This window comes from Lagenorhynchus albirostris, chromosome 1, assembly GCF_949774975.1.
Source record: "Lagenorhynchus albirostris chromosome 1, mLagAlb1.1, whole genome shotgun sequence".
NCBI classification, from domain to species: domain Eukaryota; kingdom Metazoa; phylum Chordata; class Mammalia; order Artiodactyla; family Delphinidae; genus Lagenorhynchus; species Lagenorhynchus albirostris.
In genome coordinates this window covers 13,415,164-13,441,551 of record NC_083095.1, presented here as the reverse complement: position 1 = coordinate 13,441,551, position 26,388 = coordinate 13,415,164, and the positions used below count along the sequence as shown (strand labels likewise).

At 43.9% G+C, this 26,388-nt stretch overlaps 1 protein-coding gene across 7 annotated transcripts in view; it reads right to left on the bottom strand.

Annotated features, from left to right (window-relative positions):
* TTC7B (tetratricopeptide repeat domain 7B) overlaps positions 1-26,388 on the bottom strand; it is a 239,921-nt gene that overhangs the window by 127,633 nt on the left and 85,900 nt on the right. For 6 of the 7 annotated variants that reach the window (XM_060170014.1, XM_060170084.1, XM_060170174.1 and 3 more), the window contains one exon: positions 5,407-5,485. In XM_060170014.1, the coding sequence (XP_060025997.1) occupies positions 5,407-5,485 (79 nt within the window). Of the gene's footprint in view, positions 1-5,406; positions 5,486-6,115; positions 6,293-26,388 lie in introns of those variants that run through there. The other variant, XM_060170381.1, reaches the window with a different exon arrangement.

Genomic DNA, 26,388 nt, shown 5'->3' with positions numbered 1-26,388 from the left:
GGAGTGCCAAGGGCAAGTCCCTCACAGCCCCACCCTGCGACTCAGTACCTGAGGCCCCGTCCTTACTGCATCCTGGCCCTTCAGCCCAAAGGTTCCCACTGGCCTTGAGCAAAGTGGAGAACTGGCGAAGTGACTGTGGCTACTGATCCAGAAGACCGTTTTTTTAAAGCTGGGTAGGGATCTCCTTTCTTACTGTGAAAACCCAGAAATATCCAGATCTTGTTCTTCTAAGTTAGGTGCAGATTACTATGTTTTTCCAAACTCTATAGCTCCACTGCCTAGAACGTACGATGTATGGGGGAGGGAGATGTGGCAGCTACTAAGAAGTACTTTGTTAACTGATGCATATCAGTTAACTTACCTCATAATCTTCCAGTGACAAAGAAGAGAAGTAAAAAAAAAAAAAAAAATCCCTCCGAAGATAGAAGCACTGCATCTCAGGGTGGTCCAGGCCACCTCACAATCAGCCAGAGGAGGCCAAAGACAACTTCAACCAGCAGATTTTTCCACAAGGTTTTAGCATTCTTTGGAAGATGCAGACAAAGAATGCTGATCTTCCCTGACAATGAGCCTTTTTAAATAAATATTTTCCAGAACAGAACTTTGCTAGGCTTTCATCCATGTGAAATCTCTTAAAACACCACAAGGAATCTTAAATGCAACCAAATCACTAGCTTAGTGGTTTCTGATAGCCACTGGGTAAAGGCAAATTTTCTTCATTATTCCCAAGTAAGACCCACTAGCTTTAAATGTCTACAAAAATGTGAAATTAAATGCACTCCTATCATCCCCAACTGAGCCATCTGTAAAGATCTCATAAGAGCACGATTTTTAGGACCTAAACAGTTCCTGAACTGTTTTCTTAAACCTTCCATTACAGCCTCATTTTGATCTCACTGCAGTCATATAAGCTAATGACTTCTGCTGGAAGCGTCAACTAGCAAAAATAACCTCCACTCACTATAGCTGAGAAAAAAACGTTAAAGGAGAAAAATGAACAAAGAACTTCACTTTCTGGATGTATCTGCCATGGAGGGAGTCTAAGGTTGTAAAAGTCTCTGCCCTCAAAACAGTTTGCTTGTCCACTGCTGGATAGCTCACGCTAGATCTCATTTTCCCTCAAGGTATTAACCTTCCGGAGAGATTTTTAAAATGAGGTTATGTGATTGCACATTTTAAAGGCATCACCTCGTCATGCATTACCGATTAGGAAGGATGTTGGCTGTGTTCACTGAAATCTCAAATGAAGTTCAGAAAAGGAGATTAAATATGAGAAATTATCAGCAAGATCACCAATATGTATGATACCTTTTATGTTTTATACTCCGGTTATATTTAGCTTGCGGTTTAAATGTCTAAAAATTGTTGGTAGCTACCAAATACGTTGCAAATACATTTAGAATTAAAGGAAGGAAAGGAGAGAAGCTGGTCTGGGAGAAGACTTGAACTTCTTTGTACAAACTGGGTCATTAAATGCACTTTTTTGTATGTGATTTTAAATTGTGATAAAATTCACATAACATAAAATTCACCACGTTAACCATTTTAAAGTGTACAGTCCAATGGCATTTAGCACATTCACCATGTTGTACAACCATGACCACTCTAGTTCCAGAACATTCTTTACCCTAAAAGGAAACCCCATACCCTCTAAGAAGTCACTCTCCATTCTCCCTCCTTCCACCCCCTGGGAACAACTAATCTGCTTTCTGTCACTACAGGTTTGCCTCTTCTGGACATTTCACATAAATGGAATCATATAATATGTGGTCTTTTTGTGTCTGGCTTCTCTTACTTAGCATAATGTTTTCAAGGTTCATCCATGTGTTAGCATGAATCAGTACTTCATTCCTTTTTATAGCTGAATGATATTCCATTGTATGGCTAGACCACATTTTGCTTATTCAATCATCAGTTGGTAGACATTTGGATTGTTTCCGTCTTTTGGCTATTGTCAATAATGCTGCTATGAACATTCATATACAAGTTTTGATTTGAACACCTGCTTTCAATTATTTGGAGTACTTATCTAGAAATGGGGTTGCTGTGAATGTACTTTTAAATCTTTCTCTGCTATGGTCTCACACCAGAGTTTACAAAGCAACTTTTTCATCTCATAAGGATATCATAAATTTGTAATTATCAGCTAATCTAAAAAGAATCATACAGCAATTAAGGCTGATAGAAACACTGTCTTATGAGTGGCAATAGCTGGAGAAGTTTCCTGATGTCCACCGGAAACCAAGCACCAGTGTAGACTTCCCAGGAAATGCTTCTCAACTAGAGTGGGCAAAGATTCACTTGTGGAAACTAGAAAATACGGATTTTCAGGCCCTGCCGCAGACTGACTCAGTTGGCATTCCTGAGGTCAGGTACAGGGATGTGTATTTGCTCAAAGTTCCTCAGATGGTTCTGATGCACACCTTTCGTTAAGCACTCAAGGGATTAGAAACGGTTTAACTTAGGTCACTTGAGAACCATCAACCAAGACCAAAGGGGTACTTGCAACTCAAGTGTGACATTGAGTGGGGAGTGACTCCCCCGCTTACATTAACACTAAGCAGTCAGTTAACAGCTGAACGTGCCCAGGGGCAGCTTTAGCTACACAGGCTTTCTTTAGAAGCCTCTTCACGGGGCTTCTCAGAAAAAAGAAAAAAAAAAAAAAAAAAAAAGAAGAAGAAAACTGTCTTCCTTCCTAACATCTCTAGTCAGAATCCTACCTCACAGGATTTTTATAAGTTAAAACACATTGATTTGAAAATCATACACCTTAGACAATAATGGAAGATATTCTCTAATTTTGATAAATAACACTGGAGTAAGCAGCAAGCGGATTCTCACAGTGCAGTGCACGCACTCAACCTTCTAACGAGGAAACACCCCTTATTTCCTTAACAAAATATATGTTTTTTGAGAGTCTATAAGCAATTTTGAAAGATTGGCATTTTTAAAATTTTTATTTATTTATTTATTTATTTACGGCTCCATTGGGTCTTCGTTGCTTTGCACAGGCCTTCTCTAGTTGTAGCGCGCGGGGGCTACTCTTTGTCGTGGTGCGTGGGCTTCCCATTGCAGTGGCTTCTCTTGTTGCAGTGCACAGGCTCTAGGCATGCGGGCTTCAGTAGTTGTGGCTCGCGGGCTCTGGAGTGCGGGCTTGGTAGTTGTGGTGCACGGGCTTAGATGCTCCGCGGCATGTGGAATCTTCCCGGACCAGGGCTTGAACCCGTGCTCCTGCATCGGTAGGCAGATTCTTAACCCCTGAGTCACCAGGGAAGCCCAAAAGATTGGCATTTTAAATGTGCTTTTAAAACAATTATAAGAACACTGGCCAATATAACCAGTTACTTTCATTGTGCTTCCAAATCTTAGAAGAAGCTATTCATGCTGACCAGTTCAGAAGTTTTATGGAATGTTGGGAGTAGGTCAGTTTGAGAGAAAAGATAGATGGCAATAATTTTTATCCATATATATATATTTTTTTTTTGGCGGTACACGGGCCTCTCACTGTCGCGGCCTCTCCCGTTGTGGAGCACAGGCTCCGGACGCGCAGGCTCAGCGGCCATGGCTCACGGGCCCAACCGCCCCGCGGCATGTGGGATCTTCCCGGACCGGGGCACGAACCCGCGTCCCCTGCATCGGCAGGCGGACTCTCAACCACTGAGTCACCAGGGAAGCCCTATCCATATTTTTGCAGGGTTTTTTCCCTTAAAGGACTGTGAAGATCAAAATGTTTTGTTTGAACTTCTGAGGGCACCCGTAAATCATATAATACGTAAGTAGATATCGAAGACCAAGTGAGTTCTTGGTGCGGGGTGTGTGTGAAGTCGCCCGTCTTGTCTCACCTCCCATAATTCTAGGAAAGCCTATGGCTTAGCCATCTGGGCCCGTGAGTTGTATGTCCACATCCTTAGCATGAAGATACAGCCTCATTTCCCAGGACAGGAATCTCTTAGCCTTGCCCAACTGAACACTGTCCCACAGCATTTAAAGGACTCATGATAATGGGAGGACAACAGCATGGATGACGAGACCAAGGACACTGCGGTCTTAGCGGGGCTGCCACATCGGCTGGGGCCTGGGGCGCTTCTTAGCTTCCACGAGCACCAAGCCTCACCCAAACACTCGATGACTCTGGCTCTGAAGGGTAAACTGTGGAGGTATAATTAATGCGCCTCCCAGACAGGAAGGTGAAAGGTTTAAAAGGAAAGAGAGAGAACTCAAGTCAACAGGAGAGCCAAGCTGCTGATCAACCAGTTTATTTAACTAGCTTTTCTATTTCTGGGTTTTATGGTCCATATAGTGGGTCCAACAGCTAGGTTCTCCTCAGGATCTAATCTGCTTTGCTCTGTCTGGGTTTTGGTATGAATCATCAGCCTACAACGAACCCTTCACCGCACTGGCATCAGGAGGGTATACCTTCTAACTGCTATACAGGATGCATTTTTTGTTTCAAGAGAGAGCATTCCCAAGAAGCAACTGAAAAGATGCTCAACATCATTAGCCATCAGGGAGTGTAAATCAAAACCACAATGAGACAGCACTTCACACCCACTAGGATGGCTAGAACTAAAGAAAAAGATAATAAACACGTGTTGTTGAGGATATGGAAAAACCGGAACCCTCATCATTTCTGGTGAGAATGTAAAATGCTGCAGCCGATCTGACAAATAGTTCGGCAATTCCTCCAAATGCTAAATGTAGAGTTACCGTGTGACCCAGCAATTCCACCCCTAGGTATCTACTCAAGAAAAATGAACACATATACACACATAAAAACTTGCATGAGAATGTTTGTAGCAGCATTATTCATAAAAGCTGAAAAGTGGAAACAAAAAATGTCTATTGACTGATGACTGAATAAACAAAAATGTGGTCTATCCATACGATGGACTATCACGGTGCAACGAAAAGGAATGAAAGACGGATACATGGCATAACGTGAATGAACCTTGAAAACGTTATGCTAAGTAAAGGAAGCCCGTCACAAAAAAGACCACATACTATATAATACCACTTATATGAAATGTCCAGAATAGGCAAACCATAGAAACAGGAAGTAAATTAGTGGCTGTCGGAAGCTGGGGAAAGGGAAGAATGGGGATTGACTAGTAATGGGCATGGAGGTTTTGGGGGAGTGATGAGAATGTTCTGAAATTAAATATTAGCGATGGCTGAACAATTCTGTGACTACTAAAATCTAATGACTTTGGGTGAATGTATGATGTGTATATATATACATATATATACGTATATATATATGCTTCACTGAGATATAATTTATAATGTATAATGTCTATATTACATAGTATGTTATGATATATAATGTATTATTTATAATACACGTATGAAAGAGAGAGAGGCACTTGAAGTGCCTCGGGCCTCAGCCAAGTCATTAGTTACACTTACCATTCGCAGGTTCTGGGTTGTTCTCGTTTCCACTGCTCTGAGGAGCTCTCTAAATCTCCCGACTCCTCTCGTCAAGTTCCTGTGTGCACACAGAATGGGACAGGGTTTCCGTCTGGCGTGTATTAATGTTAGATATTTTATACACATATTTCAATTCATTTTGCCTACATAAAAGCTGTTGGCGAGACTGTAAGCAATCGTTCTGCACATGCCTGTCCATCTTTGTTCAACTCTGAAAAGTTTGACCTAGGATCAATGATCTTTTGAACTTCCACAATTCAATTTTCTCGGGAAAATAAATGTCGGAAGATCAGATCCGAGGCAAAAAACAAAAGGCAAGATATCTTTCCAGAGTCTATCTTCTACCTCACAGTGGCTGAGGAGTTTTCCTGCTCTGCTGAGTGGTGCTGAAAACTATCTTTTCACCGCAAGGTGGGTGGCAAAGGGGTACAGGAGTATCAACAAGGCACTGTGTGCAACGTGGGAAAGGCTTCTTGTGACCTGCAACCTTTACAGGCAAGACAAAGAGAAAAGGTATGAAAAATGAGGGGCTCCACCAAGCAACCACTCCGTGTCTTCAAGAACATACGTCACTGCCCAGTAAACCCATTGGCCCCTCCTGCCCCCAGCGAGGCAGAGGGTCACAGCCCCTCCCACAGCTAGTGAGCGCTGGCTGGAGGCTGGCGCCACCTGACTGGGGCCAGCATACCTCATTTTGGTGCCCACACACCTCACAGAGATGTGCAGGGTGACACGTTTCGTGAAGGGACAGTAATTCGTTAGTAAATCCCGGTCCACGTGCCCAGACCCCACTTGCTGTCTGCCCCCTCTGAAGGCTGTGCCTGACCCATTCAGCTGGGAGCGGTTCCCAGCAGGTCCCTTTACATCGAGCACTGCCACCTCCTACGACAGAACCCCGTGATATTTATAACCTGCTCGTTAGAACACATCTCAGCTTTCCAAAAAAGCCACAGAGCGGGTCAGCCGGTGCGGACCTGTCAGCCAGCCTCTGCAGTCTGTGGCAGATGCTCTAGGTATTCAGCTCTCTTCTTGGATGACATTTTGAATCACACAAAGGGATTAAATCAAACTGAAGGTGGGTTCTGTATGCTACGAGCACTCACAAGGGCTATCAATTCGTGTCTTATACCTAACGTGACATCCCAGGACGCTGATTCACAAGAACAGCCCCAGAACTTGAAGGTAATGGTTTATTGGCACAGATACGTCAATACTCCCATATTCCTCTCACCCACACATATCAGATGATACCAGATCAGAAGCTTTACGGTGGCATGAAAAGAGAGGCTTGCGCCTGGCAGTCCAGGCAGCACTAAAGGAGACGTGAATAAAAATTAGGTAACAGGCCCTGGGACATGCAGTCTACGCTGCTGCTTTCCCCTTCATCTGCTTTTATGGGATCTGTGTTCACAGGCACCAGAGTACACTTGCTTTGGACTGAAGCTCGGTTCTGTTAAGTAACATGGTGGGGAGAAAACAGCTACAGCTGAAAAAGGGGATGGGCAGGGCAGAGCAGTCTCATTTTATTCCAGAATCGCAGAGTAAGCTCCTACTATGTACAAAAAGAATGGCGTTTTGAACTGTGTGAAATAAGGTAGGACTGGGACAATATAGTTGGAGACCCAGGTTTAAAGGGCTGTTTTGGCAGGGTGGAAATTAAGCCTTCAGTAGGCAGTATCAAATCTATATGTTATAAGTCAGGGAAGGCTATCAGATGGGAATTGGCCATTTGGAATGTCTCCCAGGCCCTCTTTGCAGAGTGAGATACCTATCCAGTTACGCAAGCACAGAATTGTCTAGCTATAAGTGATCTGACACAACCTGGTCCACTGGGACACAGAAGAGAAACGGCTTGCTCAGCCCTCCACACCCAGTGAGAGGGAGTGCTGGGACATTTCGACCCAACCTCTCACCTTCCTGACAAAAGAAATGTGAGCCCTCAAGCTGAAGTGCAGCTCTAGAAGAAAGAACAAAATATGCATACGAGAAAGGTCTATGTTTTACATCATTAATATGAGAATTAATATATATACATAATACAAGTCGGATGCGCTCCAGTGCTCCCAGCTAACGAGATTCTCCTAGGAACTGGTTCAAAACTGGAAAGAAAATCTGCTGGCCCAGGTGAAGCAGCCTGGTGTCCAAAGGTGAGGCCTCAGCTGCCCTAAATGAGAACAGACGGGTAGAGAAATTCAATTCCCCTCTGAGGCCGAGGTGTGGTTTCTCCCGTGCAGGACCGAGGCCCTCTGGTGGCGACTGCAGGAAGTCCCCGTGACCGAGAGGACGCCGCACAGGAGGCCAAACCGGTAGCAGCTGAGGGCGTATTCCTGACGCATTGACACTGCCTTTGAGGCAAATTCAAGTTTTTCTCAAACTGCTTCCAGTTTACTTCTGGGAAGAGCTTAGGATTCAGAACCAAGTTCTTCCTGAAGCTGGGAGGAATCCTGCTTGTCAACAGCAGATCTGCAGTAACCGCAGAATGTCTCAGAAGGCCTCCGGCTGTGCTGGTCAAACGGCACCATCAGGACAACCATGAGGCTGCCTGTCCACCCACAGGGCAGGAGGGAGGGGGACTGGAGGGGAGAGATCACCCAGCTTAAATATCAGAAAAGGAAATAAATATCCTAAGCGCAAAGACACACAATTCTCAGCAACTCTTATACCATTCATACATGTTTTTAGTCACATAATTTTATTCAAGCAATCACTTCCACTGTTGCCATGACTGCAGAAAAAAGAATTTTAAGCTAGATGGATAATCATGATAGAAAGGAACAAAAAAAGGAATTAACTTGCAAGAATTACATTCTAAAGGCTATGAAATACCCCAATTTGAGGGAAATAAACAAAAGCCACATGATTGTTTTCGTGTCTCTAAACTCTTAGTTTATTCTTAAAATGTGGAGACCCATGAACTACCTGGAACGAACCGCTGCTTAAAAACTCCACTCCAAAATGAACAGAAGAGAGACAAGGAGTTTCCCCGGTTTTGAGGGTTTCCACAGACCCTCGACATTAGGTCATTTGTTCCATTTAAACACCTTTGACTGAGAGAGTGCAATGATGCCAAAATCCATTAGGGTAAACTATTCTTAAAAGGAAGGTTCTGGCCAGCATTCGAGCAGCAGGCACTGGCAAGCTGTCAGAACTTGGGGTTCACCTCCTGCACCTCGCTTCCTGAGCTGGGTGCGCTTCCCTCCACGTGGAACGGTTCCCAACAGCTAAGCTCTTACCACGGAGAAAGGGCCTGCAAGTCTCTCGAGCACCAGCTGGTTGTTCAGCCCGACAGGCAGGCGAAACCTGCCAACATCACCGACAGTCCCCAGCCCAGCAGGGAGAGCCCAGGCCAGCGTCCTCAGCCTTGCTCTCGTGCAAACCCAGGCAAAGGAAAGCCCACCCACGGTTCACGGGGACATGTTCTAATCCCCCCCTTGACCTACTTCCTTTTTTTCTTCTCTCCTCCCTTTTCCATCAGGTTTCATCCTCCTCCCCCTGAGCCACCTCCTTCCAGGTCTCGTGTGCTGGTCCTCAGGTCACTGCAGAAGCATGACTTCCTGAGGACACCCAGGGAGGGCACTGACTGGCCAGCGCTTGGCCTCCCTCTTGACCCTTTGGGCCCTGAAAGCAGCACTTCTGAAGGCTGGTCTCTGAAATGTACATTCTGACGTACAAACCTACAATTGAACCAAGGGGGAAACGTACATGGGAAGGAAGCCAGAGTTCCAAAATCCAAATCCAAATGGAAAACCGAGGCTGGGAGAAACTCGGAGACCGGAGAACTATTTCACCTGGTGATGGGCAGCTATTTCAACTGCAAGCTCAATATATTTTATTTTTATATTTTTTATGTTCACTTCTTGGGAGCAGGGTGGAAAAATACAATTCTTCCCTTAACCTGTCCTTCCATATTCTCTTCTAACCTCAGAGTTTGGCCCAGGCCACCAATGCACTCAAATTCAACCTCAACTGTCATTGTCATCGCAAACTCAACGTTCTGATGTGAATAAAATACTGGATGTCAAATTCCTGGGTAACAAGGGAAAGGTACCACTGCCAGCGTAGGTTCAGTATTTTTTCTCCTTCTCTGTGGTGGAGAACTTTGTAACTAAAGATCAATTTTAGAACAAGTCAACACAGTAGATCTCTTAGAGCTAAGAAATCGTTCGGCTTTTTCCATGTTCTTTCATACCAACTGGCGCTTCTGAATCTCTTAAGCAGTAGGTTATTTCAATAATTACTGAGCACTGTTACATATCGGGTTCCAGGCTCATCCCTGAGGATACACTGGTGAACACGGGACAGCACCAGGAAGCTTGGATGGCTTCACATCCCCCATAAGAACATAAGCGCCTTGAGGACCAAGATCTTTGTTTTGCTCACTGCCATATCCCAAGCCCCTCAAACAGAGTTGGCATCCAGAAAGTGCTCAATAAATATGTGTTGAATGAATGAAATTCAGAACTACCATGAGCTGAGTGAACCACGACCCCGAGGGGATGCATTTTCTACCTGTTTCTTACCCCCTTCGTTCTCACCGCACATGGAGCTGAGTGAACCACGACCCCGAGGGGATGCATTTTCTACCTGTTTCTTACCCCCTTCGTTCTCACCGCACATGGACTGGCAGGCAGCACAGCAAGCTCCCTTTAAACAGAACACGTCTCATACATCCTCAGTCGTGTTTGTAGCATGGGTGCCTGGGAGAGCAGGGACACGCCTGTAGCAAGCAACGTACCCAGGCATGCCCAGCCTGCCAGCTTCTAGAGGGTTGTGTGGATAATGAGGATTTCGAGACTTTTGAAAAAACCTTTCAGACAGTTCAGGGAAACCTTGCTGCCCAGGTGCCTTTCCACATGCTCCTCTCTCTCTTTAAAGAGTCCTAAGTCATCCTTCAAGACCCAGGTCAAAGGCCACCTTTGAGAACCTTTTGTGAGCTTCCCCAGGAAGACACGGCAATGCCTCCTGGTGTTGCCAACAAGTTTGTACTTTTTTTTTTTTTTTTTTTTTTAATTTTTGGCTGCGTTGGGTCTTCATTGCTGCACATGGGCTTTCTCTAGTTGGGGCAGGAGGGGGCTACTCTTCGTTGCGGTGCGGTGGCTTCTCTTGTTATGGAGCATGGGCTCTAGGTGCACGGGCTTCAGTAGCTGTGGCACGTGGGCTCAGCAGTTGTGGCACGCTGGCTCAGTAGTTGTGGCACACTGGCTCAGTAGTCGTGGCTTGCAGCTAGAGCGCGGGCTCAGTAGTTGTGGCGCACGGGCTTAGTTGCTCTGTGGCATGTGGCATCTTCCCGGACCAGGGCTCAAACCTGTGTCCTCTGCACTGGCAGGTGGATTCGCAACCACTGCGCCACCAGGGAAGTCCAAGTTTGTACCTATTTTGAGTGTAGACAGCACTAAACCTGTGCTTTTCCTTTGTATTTACGTCTGCAGTCATCTTGAGAGCACAGGCCCTCTTGTACTCACCTCTTCTTGTCCCAACTGCCTCACAGAGCCAACCAGGTACCCAGTGACCCTCAGCAAGCTTTTTGTGGGGTGAGGGCAATCTTACATTCTGAAATCCCCTTCCCCATCTCCTGGCTGAAAAGCATGTTTGTGATCACAAAGAGGACAACTGAAGAGATCCTTCTCACACCAGGAGATCCACCCTGTCAGTGTCTGGACACTGTCAGCACTTACAACCCTAGAAAAACACAAAGGGATACCATGTATCCCTAGGTCAATTTCTCTTCGTTCTCAGGCTTGGGAATTGCTTCCCCTTCATTTATACAACCCTTAGTACCATCTATGTGGAAAGAGTCTGGAATCGAAACCAGAACTCCAGATCCGGAAAGTGGGAGAAGAAAAAGACATCCTTCACAGTACGGAAGGCCACTTCTGGCCGGCTGTCAGGGAGCTGTTTTTCCCAGAATGGATTCCAGCTTCTCCCTCTGTGCACACTCTTTGCCTCAGATCCAGTGACATGCATTTGTGAAGACAGATGGCTTGCTGTAGTCAAGGGCCAGGGATCAAACCCACAACCTTGGCCTCATTAGCAAAGGACTCTCTCTGATCACTGGAGCGAGCCAGCTGCAACCTAGATATAGCAATGGAGGGTGTGACAACCGTGCACGCCGGGACCTGAACAAGCGGGCGAAGCTTCCGTAAGTCTCATTTCAAACCTAATGAGAGTCATACTAGGCTTAACAACATTTTTTGGACCACCCTGGCAACGAGGGCTTCCTCGTGACAAAAGCAGAGCAGACCAGGCATCCTAGTCAGCTGGCCAGGCAGCCACAGCACAGGGAGCAGCTGGGTCCCGGCAGCAGAGACACAGGTGGACGAGGCACAGGGAGCCCTGCGGGGCCCGGCCTGCTCACGCCTGTGACATGTGACAGCCAGACAAACTGTCCTGCCTGTGATGTATGACAGCTGGACAAACTGCCGTAGGGGCTCAGACGGAAGGACTACGCACCCTCCTACCCATTCTCTCCCCTCATCCCGACCCCGAGGCTCTGGGGAAACACGGGATACGGAAAGGCCTGCTCCTCTCCCATCCTCCTTCCTTTCAACCTTTGGAAATGAGTCAAAGGATATCAATCCTCATTCAAACAATACACAGCGAGTGTCCACTGCGCATGAGGAGAGGACCCCGGGGACGCAATGCTGGGCTCGCCAACAAACGCGCTTCCTCCCGCAGACCTGGATCGTAACGAGGCTCAACTTGACCCGAGAGGCCTCACAGTACCTAACGCAGAGCTGGACTCCTCGATCTGACAGCACTTTTAACAAACGAACCAGAGCGCGTCTAACACACGAGGCTCGCTCTTCAGGGCACCCACCTGGAATCCATGTACTCATCTAATCTACGTCCTCAAACCGAGGCAAAACAGAACGCGGACTCTGGAGTCAGTCTGGGCTCAGACCCAAGCTCTTCCACTTAACTAGTTGTTGACCTTGGGCAAGTGCTTGCCTCGGTTTCCTCATCTGTAAAATGGTGAGAACAAAGGTACCCACCTCATAGACTGGCTGTAGGAATTAAATGAGTTCATACACGGAGTAAGTGCTTTTTAAGCACTCGCCATGATTATCACTATCATCCTCAAAACTCTGCCATTGGTCAAAACGGTTCTGGAATTCTGGAATCTACCTTCCAGTCAATGCACAGACATGAAAGTCTGTTTTACTTCCTTGGAGTCATTTAATTTTGAAGAAAAAAAAAAAGATATTCCCCAGTCTGATTCATTCATTCACTCTGCTATTTACTGAAAGCCTACCATGCTCACAATGACAGAAGACACGACTGACGTCAGGTGGAAGAGTGAAAAGCTCTTTCCTGGGGCCCTGTGGTCACTCTCGCAGGAAAGGATGGCGACATCGCTTAGGAGTGCTGGTGCCCGTGGGGAGGAGCAGAGAGTCTCCGCCAAAGGCCACCGGGCAAGGGGCAGAGCCCAACAACAAGATGAGGCAGAGGAACCAAGGCTGTTAGCAGTTGAGTCCTTCTTGTTCTGGCTCAGCTAATACAGGTTTGCTCTGAATCAGTCAACAGGGGCCAGTCCAAACTGAAAAATGTGAGCTTGGGTGGCTGAGCCACTAGAGGTAGTTTAGTGGCTCAAAGTAGTGGTCCAGGAGGTTTAGCCACTAACGTTCTAGGAGAGCCTGATACAAAGCTGACAAGAGAACAGCTCAGCACCCACATCGTTCACTTCCACAGAGGGAAGTGTTTGCTCGAGACCAGCCCGAGGTGGGAGACACACACACATGTAGCACGAGGAGTGCAAGAGAGGCCAGGGCTCCACGGCCTGCTTCCAAGAAGGGACATAGCTTATTACATGGAACCCTGATACGCACCAGGCCAATCTAATACTCGTTTAAAATGTCAGTAATAAAGCAGAAGGAAAACAATCTAGGAGGTAGGACTGGTCTGCTAACAATATGGCTTCAAGCATTCATGAATTCTAAGCAGCAGGGTCACATAGTTAGGAGGACTTCTCACCATCCTGTTCATCCAGTCACTTGGGCTGTGGAGAGGGGGAAAGGCAGAGAGGACATCAAGGTGGGGGGGCAGTCCTTCCAGATGGACCACAGTACTTAAGCTGAAGGTTCAATACAAGGATAAGAGGACAGTGTTCACTTCCATTCCAATAGCGGGAAACAGAACTGCATTTCCAAAACAACCTCTGGGGACAATATTTCAAAAGCTATGACAAGTGAGAAAAAATCCAAGGGACTCAGTTTAAAAATAACATATATAGGACTTTAGGGACTTCCCTGGTGGCGCAGTGCTTAAGAATCCGCCTGCCAATGCAGGGGACACGGGTTCAAGCCAGGAAGATCCCACATGCCGCGGAGCAGCTAAGCCCGTGCTCCGCAACTACTGAGCCTGCGCTCTAGAGCCCGAGAGCCACAACTACTGAGCCCGTGTGCCTCGAGCCCGTGCTCCACAACAAGAGAAGCCACCGCAATGAGAAGCCTGCGCACCGCGATGAAGAGTAGTCCCCAATCGCCACAACTGGAGAAAGCCTGCACTCAGCAACGAAGACCCAACGCAGCCAAAAATAAAATAATAAAATTAAAAAAATATATATATATAGGACTTTAAATGTCCAGGAGTCACGGGTCCAAACGCCTTCAGGAGCCAAGCAGGCAAGAGATGGGGGTGAGGAGAGCTGAGTGGGGACGGGGAATGGCAGCAACTCTGAAGGCAGTGCTCAGGCCAGGTCAGCCCGAGGGTCCCATTCAAAACCAGACCAGGCACCCTTGGAGGGGAAAGGAGGACCTTGGCCATGAAGCAGGCACATAAAAGCCTCCGGGAATTTTCTCGGGGAAAACAAAGCAGTGTTGCCCAGTTTGAGGCAGCATGGTGCCGCCTGGAACCCTCACAGGTTCTCGTGAGTCAGGCTGGGAAAGATTAGTAAGTTGGGGATAGAAAAGAAGGAGAGGGCAAAGGTTGAGAGTGATCATGGGACGAGGAACAGAGACTGGAATGTGAGACATCTGGAAACAAGGCGAAGGGAAACAGTACCAGGCGCTGGGCCTCCACGGGAGGGGTAAGAGCCCGGGAAACAGGCTTCACCTTGCTGTACCTGCCTCCCCATCTGTAAAATGGGACTAATACCTGCTCCTGAGGCCTGGATAAGATGACGCCTGTAAAGTCGCTGGCCCAGCGCTCAAAATCATGTAATCCTCCCATTCCCCACCCTCCCCTAACCCTCGCACCACCCACCACCTGGTCCTCCGTTCCACATATAAACTGTTATCGGGTAAAAGCCAAAGACAGACACTGGTACGTTTGTGTACCTCTGGTTTAGCAGAAGATACTGCAATCAGAACTGGTTTCCATCGTATACTATGGTCAAAATTTCTTTCTCAACTGACAGGTATTTAGCATCTTCTGTAGTTTTAGACACGAAGAAACAAAGGCTCAGAGAAATTATGTAACGTGCCCGTGATCATCACACAGCCCACAGACAGAAGAGCTGGTATTTGAACCCAGGCCCAGTCTGACTCCAGTGCCCAGAAAAGTTGATGATCCCTGTCATGCAGAAGCCTGCAAACAGTCTGGAAACTGTGACTAACTCCCATGACACAAAAGCAAAAGCACGACAGGGCAGAAGAGAAGCAAGGAAGGCTGGGAACAGCGAGGGCCAGGCCAAATTCCTACCGGGACACACTTGGCTCTGAAGAAGGGCTGTGATTCATGGCCCCTGCCAGTGGCGGCAGACAACAAAGGGACAGCAGAGCATTTCTGCCGCGTGGGCTAACCTTCATGGCAGAAAGAGAACTCTGAACTGGACAAGGATGGACAAGGAGACTAACATTGACAAAATGATGGTAATATAAAAACGGGTCTGTCCACAATTCGTTAGGACAAGCTTCTACATCAGATGCTTTCATCATATGCCTCACAGAGTGGCCCTTCCCAGTCAGAATTCACATCCAGTCACTCAGATGGTGAGCTCAACTGTACCTTTGCACCATCTATAGAAAAAAAGCTTTGTTAAGCACATGAGCAGGGCAAACATGATCTGTGGGGAGAATATTGAATTTGCTCAGCAGAATAAGCTATTTTCAAGCCCTTCTAAGCCATCCAGAAGAGCGGACATTTACTAATAGACCCCTGACAAGATAATTACAAATGAGTCCTCTCTCTCATCAAGAAAGCCTCCCTAAGACTTTTGGCTGCTGGGAACTTCCCTGGTGGCGCAGTGGTTGGGACTCCACGTTCCCAATGCAAGGGGCCTGAGTTCGATCCCTGGTCAGGGAACCCGTGCATGGATCCCACATGCATGCCTCATCTAGGAGTTAGCATACTGCAACTGAGGAGCTGGCGAGCCTCAACTAAGGAGCCCACGAGCTGCAACTAAGACAACAGCGCAGCCAAATAAATAAATAAAATAATTTTTTTTTTTTTTTTTTTTTTTTGTAGTACGCGGGCCTCTCACTGTTGTGGCCTCTCCCATTGCGGAGCACAGGCTCCGGACGCGCAGGCTCAGCGGCCATGGCTCACGAGCCCAGCCGCTCCGCAGCACGTGGGATCCTCCCGGACCAGGGCACGAACTCGTGTCCCCTGAATCGGCCGGAGGACTCTCAACCACTGCGCCACCAGGGAAGCCCTAAAATAAATATTTTTAAAGAAAAAGAGACTTTCAGCTGCTTCAGGACAGAGACGGGGTCTTCCAGGGTAAGACCAGCTACACACCTGCTAGTCACAGGGTTGCTGTGAGGATCACATGAGGCCACAGTCACTGCTCAGTAAATGTTCGCCATCATCGACTTCTTCTGAAGTGACACGAGCTGGTCCCACGCCACCCCCAGCCCATTGTTCCAGATGGTTCTCCCACCAACCTAGTGAGCAGACAGGACTCGTTACCCTCAACTGACAGAGAGGGAAACTGAGTCCCAGAGATGGAATGGGAGAGGCCTGCCCAACAGCGCTGAGCGGGCAGCGGAGCCAGGACCGGGATCCCCGATGCAGGGATCCTTCCCCTGCCCCTGCTCAGTGTCCTTCTATCCACCCCAACTATTTTTTTTAACTTTTTGTTATATAAAAAATAGACACAGAAAGCCACATAAAACAAATATATCGCTTGAGAAATTATTACAAGGCAAAAACACTTGTAACTATCACACAAGTTTAAGAAAAAAAAAAAGAATCGTTGTCACTCACCCCATCCCAGTTAACAGGCCTCTCCATCCAACAAAGTAACTGCCCCCCTGACTTTCCTAGTCATGGCCTCATTCCACTCCTTACAGCTTAATCACTCAAGTATACATCCCTGCACTTGCCCATTTTTTTTTTTTTCTTACTTGATGAGTCTTTAAAATCTCGCTTAATCTACAGGTTCCCTTTCTACCTCTTTCTTTTCCTTACAATTAATCAGTTAAAGAATCTGAACTGCTTGACCTGTAGAGATTCCCATTGGCTGGAAAACCACACAGTCATGCAGTTCGATAGGAAAACCACAGAGTCATGCAGTTGGATATATTCCTCCTTTCCCTGTATTTCTTGCATTTGGGAGCTGGATTTTGAGGCTTCACTCATTCAGGTTCAATCCCTTTGCAAGACTTCGCCAGTCGTGTGTTCTTCCATCAGGAGGCACATTGGGTCCAGCTGTCGCTCTTTTTTTGCTGTTAGCTGCCCTTGATGCTTGCTGGTTAGATACGTTAATTCACTGGGAGTTACAAAATGGTGACATTCTAATTCTCTCACTGCATTTTCACTTACTAGCTGGAATAATTTTATAGGGAGGTGTTTCCCTTCATCTAATACTTGGTTTTCCAGTTCATACAGTAAATGGAGGAAAACCATTTGATTCTTTCTTTCTGTCTACTTTGTTAGATACTGAATTAGAACTCATGAATTTAAACATATTTGATGAGACTATTGCAATTTTTATCCTTCTTGAAATTTAAATTGTCCCATATATGGCCTGAATTCCATGTTAGAAAACATAGCCCTAGAAATCTTTGATAGTTCTCTTGCTATCTGATATGTAGAGATTTTACAGGCTTGTCTTATTTATTTCCTATCCCAGAACTGAATGAGGTTTTTTAAATTGGAAAATGATACTTCAAGATCACAACCTAGGCACTAGGGACGGTCATTGCTACTGGGTCAGTCACTGAGCCAAACCTCCTCTCCTCTCCTTGTCTCTCTGAAGGACTTATTTAAAAGACCTCCTCTCTTTCTCTCTCTCTCTCTCTCTCTCACACACACACACACACATACACACACAAACATGTATATCTACACACACACACACACAAATACACATACAGACACACACACACACAGATACCTAATGATTTCATACTGATATTTCCAATTCAGTCATTCAAATTGAGGACTACACTACAAATAACAAATGCTGGAAAGGGTATGGAGAAAAGGGAACCCTCCTACACTGTTGGTGGGAATATAAGTTGGTACAGTCACTATGGAGAACAGGTGGAGGTTCCTCAGAAAACTAAAAATAGAATTACCATATGATCCAGCAATTCCACTCCTGAGCATATACCGGGACAAACCTATAATTCAAAAAGATACATGCACCCCTATGTTCATAGCAGCACTATTTCACAATAGCCAAGTCATGGAAAATACCTAAATGTCCATCGATAGACAAATGGATAAAGAAGATGTGGTACATATATATACAATGGAATACTACTCAGCTATAAAAAAGAATGCAATAATGCCATTTGCAGTAACATGGATGCAACTAGAGATTATGATACTAAGTGAAGTAAGTCAGAAAAAGATATACCATATGATATCAGTTATATGTGGAATCTAAAATATGGCAGAATTATAAAGCAATTATACTCCAATAATAAAATAAAATAAAATAAGGCACAAATTAACCTGTCTACAAAACAGAAACAGACTCACAGACACAGAGAACAGACTTGTGGTTGCCATGGGGGAGAGGGGTAGGGGAAGACAGGACTGGGAGTGTGGGATTAGCAGATGTAAACTATTATACATAGGATGGATAAACAACAAGGTCCTTCAGTACAGCATAAGGAACTATATTCAATATCCTGTGATAAACCATAATGGAGAAGAATATTAAAAAAAAAAAGAATGTTGGGGCTTCCCTGGTGGCACAGTGATTGAGAGTCCACCTGCCGATGCAGGGGACACGGGTTCGTGCCCTGGTCCGGGAAGATACCACATGCCACGGAGCGGCTGGGCCCGTGAGCCATGGCCTCTGAGCCTGCGCGTCCGGAGCCTGTGCTCCGCAGCGGGACAGGCCACAACAGTGAGAGGCCCGCGTACCGCAAAAAAAAAAAGAATGTCTATATGCGTATAACTGAGTCACTTTGCTATACAGCAGAGATGGGCACAACATTGTAAATCAACTATACTTTAAAAAAATTAAATTAGAAAAAAACAAATTCAGGACTACAGAGTTTTTCCTTGATTCCTTCTATCTTAAATCTATTTTGCCTTTCTCCCACACCAAGAATCCTGGTTCTCAAGGACATGGGGGATAAGAGAATTAGAACATTCCATGACTATTAAGCTGCTCTATTTTATGTTACACAAAACATTTCACAATATCAAATCATATCACCATCATTATGATTACTGAAAAGCTAAAAATCTTATTTACTGCATATGCTATCAGCATTCTCCTTTCATTTTTTAGTTTATGGTTGTACTATATCTGTTATGAGACAATCAAAGAAATAGGGAAGCATGACCTATACTTTAAAAAAAAAAGAGTAGTCAATATAAACTCACTCTGAGTGAGCCTACGTGTTGGATTTAGCAAAGACTTCAAAGTACCTATCATAAGTATGATCAAAGAATTAATAGAAACTACGTTTAAAGATTAAAAGAAAATAGCAAGTCAGCAAACAGGGAATCTCAATAGAGAAATAGAAACTATAAAAATTAACCAAGTGGGGATTTTAGAGTTAAAAAGTATAACTAAAATTAAAAATTCCCTAAATGGGCTCAACAGCAGCTTTGAGATAGCTAAAAAATCACTGAACTTAAGATAAATGAATAAAAATCATCCAATCCAAAGAACAGAGAAAAAAAAAGGCTGAAGAAAAACAGAGACACATAATGATAAAACTGCTGAAAAACAAATCTTGAAAGTAACAACAGAAAAATAATTAATCACATAGAGGGGAACAACAGTTAAGATTAATAGTGACTTCTCATCAAACATAGGGGAAGATATACTCAAAGTGATGAGAGAGAAAAAAAAAATCACCAAGAATTCTGCATGGCGTAAAATTGTCACTCAAAAATGATGGCAAAATAAAGACATTCCCAGATAAACAAAAAGTGGGAGAATTCATATCTAGCAGACATGCCCAATACAAAATTTTAAAGGAAGTCCTTCAGACTACAAGGAAATGACAACAGAAGGTAATTTGAAACTACAGGAGTAAATTAGTAAGAGTACTAGAAATATAAATATGTGGTTAAATATAGTTTAAATATATTTTAAAATCTTTTCTTCTTCTAATTTATATTAAAAATAGGATTGTATGAGGAAATAATTATTATATCGCACTGTTGTGTTTATAACATATAGAGACATTAGTAGCAAAAGGAGGGAGGAAATAAAGCTATATTAGAGCCAACCTGCATATTTTACTGAAATAGATTGATAATTTAAGATATGTTTTATAATTCATAGAGGAACCACCATAGAAATTTTCAAAAAATACAGGTAAAAAATCAACAGAGGAATTAAAATGTAATGCTGAAAGGTATTTGTTTAACACAAAAGAGGGCCATAGGGAGGAACAAAGAATAAAAAAGACATGAGACATACAGAAAACAAAGAGCAAAATGGCAGATGTAGATCTAATCATGTCAGTAGTTACATTACATGTGAATGAGTTAAATATTCCAATCAAAAGGCAATTTTTTTTATACTGGATAAAAAAAGCAAGCTCCAACTATCCGCTATCTGCAAGAGATATACAAGAGAGGTGTTTTAATTCAAAGATACAAATAGGTTGAAAGCAAAAGGATGAAAAAGATACACTATGTAAACAGTAACCACAAGATGGCTGGAGTGGCTATATTAATATCAGATAAGGCAGACTTTAAGTGAAGAAATATTACTAGAGACAAAGAGGTATCTATGAAAAACCTACAGCTAACATCTTACTTAATGGTGAAAGACTGCATGCTTTCTCCCTAAGATCGGGCAGGAGTAAGATAAAGAGGTCTGCTCTCACCACTTCTATTCAACATTGTATTGAAGGTTCAGGGCAGTGCAATAAGGTGACGGTAGAAATAAAAGACATACGGTTTGGAAAGGAGGAAGTAAAACTGTTTTTATTCACAGATGACATGATCCCATATGTAAAAATCCTAAGTAATCGATCTATTAAAAATTATAAGAACTAGTTAACAAGTTCAGCAAGGTTGCAAGATACAGCATCTATATATAAAAATCAATAGTATATATATGTATATATATATATATAAAAGCAAAGAATAATCTGAAAATAAAATTTTAAAAACAATTTCATTCAAAATAACATAAAATGAATAAACTACTGAGGAACAAATTTAACAAAAAATTCAAAACCTGTGTAATAAAAACTGCAAAAAGATTTTGAGAGAAATTGAAGAGGATCTACATAAAAGAAGAGACAATGGATTGGAAGATTCACTATTGTTAATGTGGCAATTCTCCCTAAATTGATCTAGAGATTCACTGCCAGCCTTATTCAAATCCTGGCAGGCATTTTTTTTTTTTTGTAGAAATTGACAAGCTGAGTCTAAAATTCATATGGAAATATCAAAGACTGAGAATAGCCAAAATAATTTTGAAAAAGAACAAAATTAGAGGACTTACACTACCTAATTTCAAAACTTGCAATACAGCTACATATTCAAGACAGTGTGCTATTGGCTTAAGAATAGACATATAAATCAACGACACAAAATAGAGACCCCAGAAATAAACCTTTATATTTATGCTCAATTAATTAATTATTTTGCTAAAGTGTCAAGGCAATTTAATGGGAAAAGAGTTGACTTTTCAACAAATGGTGCTTAGACAACTGGATATCTAAATGCAAAAAAAAAAAAAAATTAACTTAGACTCTTACATCACACCATACACAAATATTAACTCAAAATAGATTAGAGGCCTACGTGTAGAAGTTAAAACTATAAAACTTCTGTAATAAAACACAGGAGAAAAACTTTGTGGTCTTAGATTGGGCCAAAATGTCTTAGCTATGACACCAAAAGGACGATCCATAAAAAGGAAAATTGGTTAAGTTGGACTCCCTCAAAATTAACTTTTCCTCTCTGAATGACATAATTAAAAAAAATGAATACCTGCCACAGACTGCCAGAAAATATCTGCAAATTATATATCTGATAAAGGACCTGTATCCAGAATATATAAGGAACTCTTACAACTTGATAATAAGAAGACAATCCAATTGAAAACAGGGCAAAAGATTTGAAGACGTTTCACCAAAGAAGATATAATAGCTAATAGGCACATGCAAAACAGCTGAACATCATTAATCATTAGGGAAATGCAAATTAAAATCACGAGATACCACTACAAACCCACCAGACTGGCTTTAATTTCAAAACTGCCAACACTGAATGTTGAAGAGAATGGAAAGAAGCTGGAACTTCTTTCCAGCTTCTGCTTTTTACACTGCTGCTAGGAAGGTAAAATGGTACAGTCACTCAGGAAAACAGCTTAGCAGTTTCTTAAAAGTTAAACATAAACTTATGACCCATCAATTCCACTCTAATGAATCTATCTAAGGAAAATGAAAACATATGTCTACAGAAAGATTTGTCCATGAGTGATCATAGCAGCATTATTCATAATAGCCCCAGAGTGGAAATGATCCAAATGTTCATCAACTGGTAAACGGATAAACAATGGAAAAACTATTTAGCAATACAAAGGAGTGATTACTGATATATTCAACAACGTGGGTAAACCTCAAACACATTATCCTAAGAGAAAGAAGCAAGACACAAAGGACGACATATTCTATGATCCCATTTATGTGACATTTCTGGAAAAGGCAAATCTATAGAGCAGATAAGTGGTTGTCTGGAGCTGGGGGTAGGAGTGGGGACTGATTACAAATAGGCATGAAGAACTTTTAGGGTGATGGAATGTTCTAACGCTGAATTGTGCCAATGACTGCAATGCTTCCGTAAGTTTATTTAAAACAATTGAACTGTAATATTTACAACAGGTGAATTTTTGATATATAAATTATACCTGAATAAAGCCGCTAAAAAATAATAGTAGCATCTTGCTTTATGATAGTTCCTGGCTACCTCCCCGTCCTTCACTTTTATCTCTACCTGATCGTTCTTTTGTCTCTTGTGTCACTTGGTCAGTTTTCATTCCACTTTCAGCATTCTCCTCATTGTGGGGTCCAGTCCCAGCAAAAAGCCCTAGTGGGTCTGTTTCAAGTCTTCACAGGGGCCAGACTGCTCCAGTCCCTTAGACCTTACTTGGCAAAACCCTCTTATTTTCAGCAGCTAATCTCAAATTGGCCAGACAAGCTTTTCAGGAGTCTTGAGGGCTATTTTCGGGTCTCCTGTCCTCAGGCCCCTGGGATCCCCCATTGCTTCCTTCTGCTTTCTCCCACACAGATGCAAATAACATGCTTGCCTCTAGCTGTTGGTAGTCTGTCGCCATTAGCTTGTACTTTGGTGTTCGTGAGTACACCTTGTCATCTAGTTTCACTGTAAATGTTGTGCACGGGTTTTTGGTTTTGCTGTCCGGTTACTGTGTCTTTTTTAATGACAGGATACGAGAAGATCCCCAAACTATACTGCCACTGTTGTTATCATCTTCCCAGACTTCTCAGCTGCTGATTCTTACCTTTTCTTCTAGGGAGCTGACAAACCCTTCACTCTGCAGGGTTTTATTAATTTATTTATCAAACTTACCATGTGCCAGACACTGTCCAAACACAATAATTACTAACGCACTTAGTCTGCCTAACAACACTATGAAGCAGGTACTATTATTATCCCCAGTTTACAAATGAGGAAAGTGAAACACAGAGAGGTTAAGTAACTTGCCAAGGTCACCGCGCTTGTAAGGCGGAGGATTCAAACCCAGGCAGGTGGATCCAGAGTCAATGGTTTTTAACCACTAGACAGTGCTGCCTGCCACGAGTGCATAAAGTGTGTCTGGCCTGGTAGCTCTAGCATTCAACCAGGACTGCCATCCCTGCCCCCCCAGGCCTCCCTGAGATGGGGAAATCTCACCCCTCCCTCAAAGACCAAGTTCAAATGTCAGTTCTTCTAATGAACTTGATGAACGCACCCAGGCAAGTGCTTGTTCCTCCTTCCTCCCCTCCCTCTCCTTCTCCCCAGCAGCCCATCTTTTCTTTATAGTGCTTTTCACCAGGTGTTATACTTATTTGTTGTCTTCCCCATGAGCTCAGAGAACATTTTTTATTCATCGCATATCCCAGAGCTTATCCTAGTGACTGGTGCCCAGCAGGCTCTCAATAAACATACATGGAGTTGAGATGGCAATATCTTCTTTTTTTTAACTAGCTCAAAACATACTTGAAAGCAGTATAATTGCATCTTTAAAAAAATCTGTAATTCAGAGGTTTTACCAAGTCTGGCTAATGAGTTTTTCTGAGTATTCTTCAGAAGAAACACAACATCAGATTCTTCCTGGTATTTTAACTGCTTGTTTCCAACATGCAGAGATTGCTGCTTCTGATGCTAATTTGCCAGGGAGAGTCAAAGGAGAACCAGCTCCCATAACCAGCAACCAAGCACCTGCCAGCAAAGAGAAGATACAGAAGGAAGAGCTAACTGAACAAAAAGGTACAGTATGTCTGTGCCGGGCCTAGAGAATCACCACCAAAGTCACCTGTGAATAAAAAGTAAAAATTCAAACCTCAAATAGAGAGGAAGGTGGAAAAATCAAATGTCAATTGAAAAAAGCAATTCATTAATTTTTAAAAATCTTACAATTTAATGCAGGATTCTGCTATGAGAACATACAATCATATTGCAGATATCCTTATTGGTGTACAGATCTATGGCAGACATTGCTATAAAAATATAAAGGCAGGTGTTTGTAAGAAAATTTATGGCCCCCTCACTTTCAATAGAAGGTTCTAGCATTTCCATAAATTTTCCAAAGATGTCTCAGTCATTTTCTGGGCTTTAACTCAACCTCTCTGCAACTCTCTCTAAGAGCTGACTAAAAATACCTCTGCAAAAAAAAAAAAAAAGTATGGAGAAAAATGATGACTTAAAAAGAAATAGGTAGGAAATATCCCTTGAAAAGAGCTGGGGCCTCCACCCCCTGCACCCTGCCCTCGTATAAAATATTAACACATTTGACACCTAAACCAGGGAAGGGAAAGAACAGGTTGATGAGATTTGCTCTGGCCAAGAACAGGAATGCTGCGTGCCTTCCCAACACCCTCCTGCCCATCCACCCCGCTTCCCGGGCAGACACATCTGGACCGGCTCTGTGGCACAGACGTCACTAAATTACCGAGAAAGCTCTCCACAGTCTGACAGGCTCAGAGAGGGTAAACTCTGGCTTCCTCCTTGACCAGACGGGACGTGAATTCCTCCTTCCCGACACACATGTGTCATCTCAATGGCCTGCCCTTGAGGGGCTGCCTACAAAGCCCATGCTTAAACAGGCTCTCGGGCTTCTGTGTCCAACTTCAGCCTGTGAGGTTTCAACTCAAAGAGCTACATACTTGAAAAAAAATGCGCGTCTGGGAGGCTCTGGGAGCAAATGTTCTCAACACTAAACCGTGGAAAATGATAATTCTCTTTCCTGCTGTGGGAACGCTAGAATCCCATCCAGATGTGTACACGCCAGGCTTAAGCAAGGAGGGCTACAAGCACCAATTTTCCACCAAGCTAGGAGCTTCTCAGAAAAGAAAGAGTCTATCAGGCCTGCTTGGGGGGGGTGTCTTATAATAAAGCCACCGTTATTGGAAACAGTCTCAGAGATAAGGCAGACAGCAGAAGTCCCTATGACCTTCCCAGAAAACGTATTATCTCTTACTGAGGTCAAGGAAACCACTTGATACCTGGCCCCCTTCACCCTCTTCCAACGGAAGGACATCATCTGTGGGAAGAGCTGGACGGTCAGAGCACAGCTCCCCCTGAACAGCAACAGAAGCAGTCACTTCCATGAGGCCCGTCTAGGCTGTCTTTTTCTTCCTTACATCCCGGCACCTAGCACAGTGTTTGCACGCTTAGCTCTCAGTACATACATGCTGCGTGAACTAATTTTAAAGAAAACACACAACTGTCAGGCATCTGTGAGCCACAGCCATCTCGGCCGAACATAAGCTCATTCACTCACTCACTCATTCATTCATGTACACCTGTATACCAGATACTCTCAAGGTACAGATCCCTCCCCAAACCAAACAGATAAAAATTCCTGGAACTTATATTCCAGTGATGGGAGACAGACAATAAACAGATTCGATAAGGGAAAAAAAACACAATGTGGGCAAAGGGTTAGCAAATTCCTTTCCTCTCCTGCTTGAGAATCTGACCTTAGGTTAACTTTCTAGTTCTGTTTCCCTGGAAACCTAATAAAGCTAGAATGTCAATTATGTTACGAGGCAACATTGCTTATATTAAGAATGACCTCTGACTGATAACTTGCATCTGGACTGGAAGGAACTATAAATATCTGACGGGGACAACGCCGCTTCGGGCTTCCTTGAATGTGATGACTTACAACTGAGCATATCCCTCAGGGAGATGTTAAGCCGGGGCAGACCCCATCCCTACTCCACGTGAAGCTCACTCTCTAGCATGTGAGCTGTCACATGATGAGGGAGGGGCACAGAGGACAGCTCCTGGGTGGCCAGATGACTGCCAAGAGCACAGCTCACATAGGAGAGAAACCCTTGACACTGCCTGGTTGGCAACTTACGGTTCTGTTCCAGATCTGTCTCCACAGATGGCCAAGTGTGGCCACTGAAAGTCTTG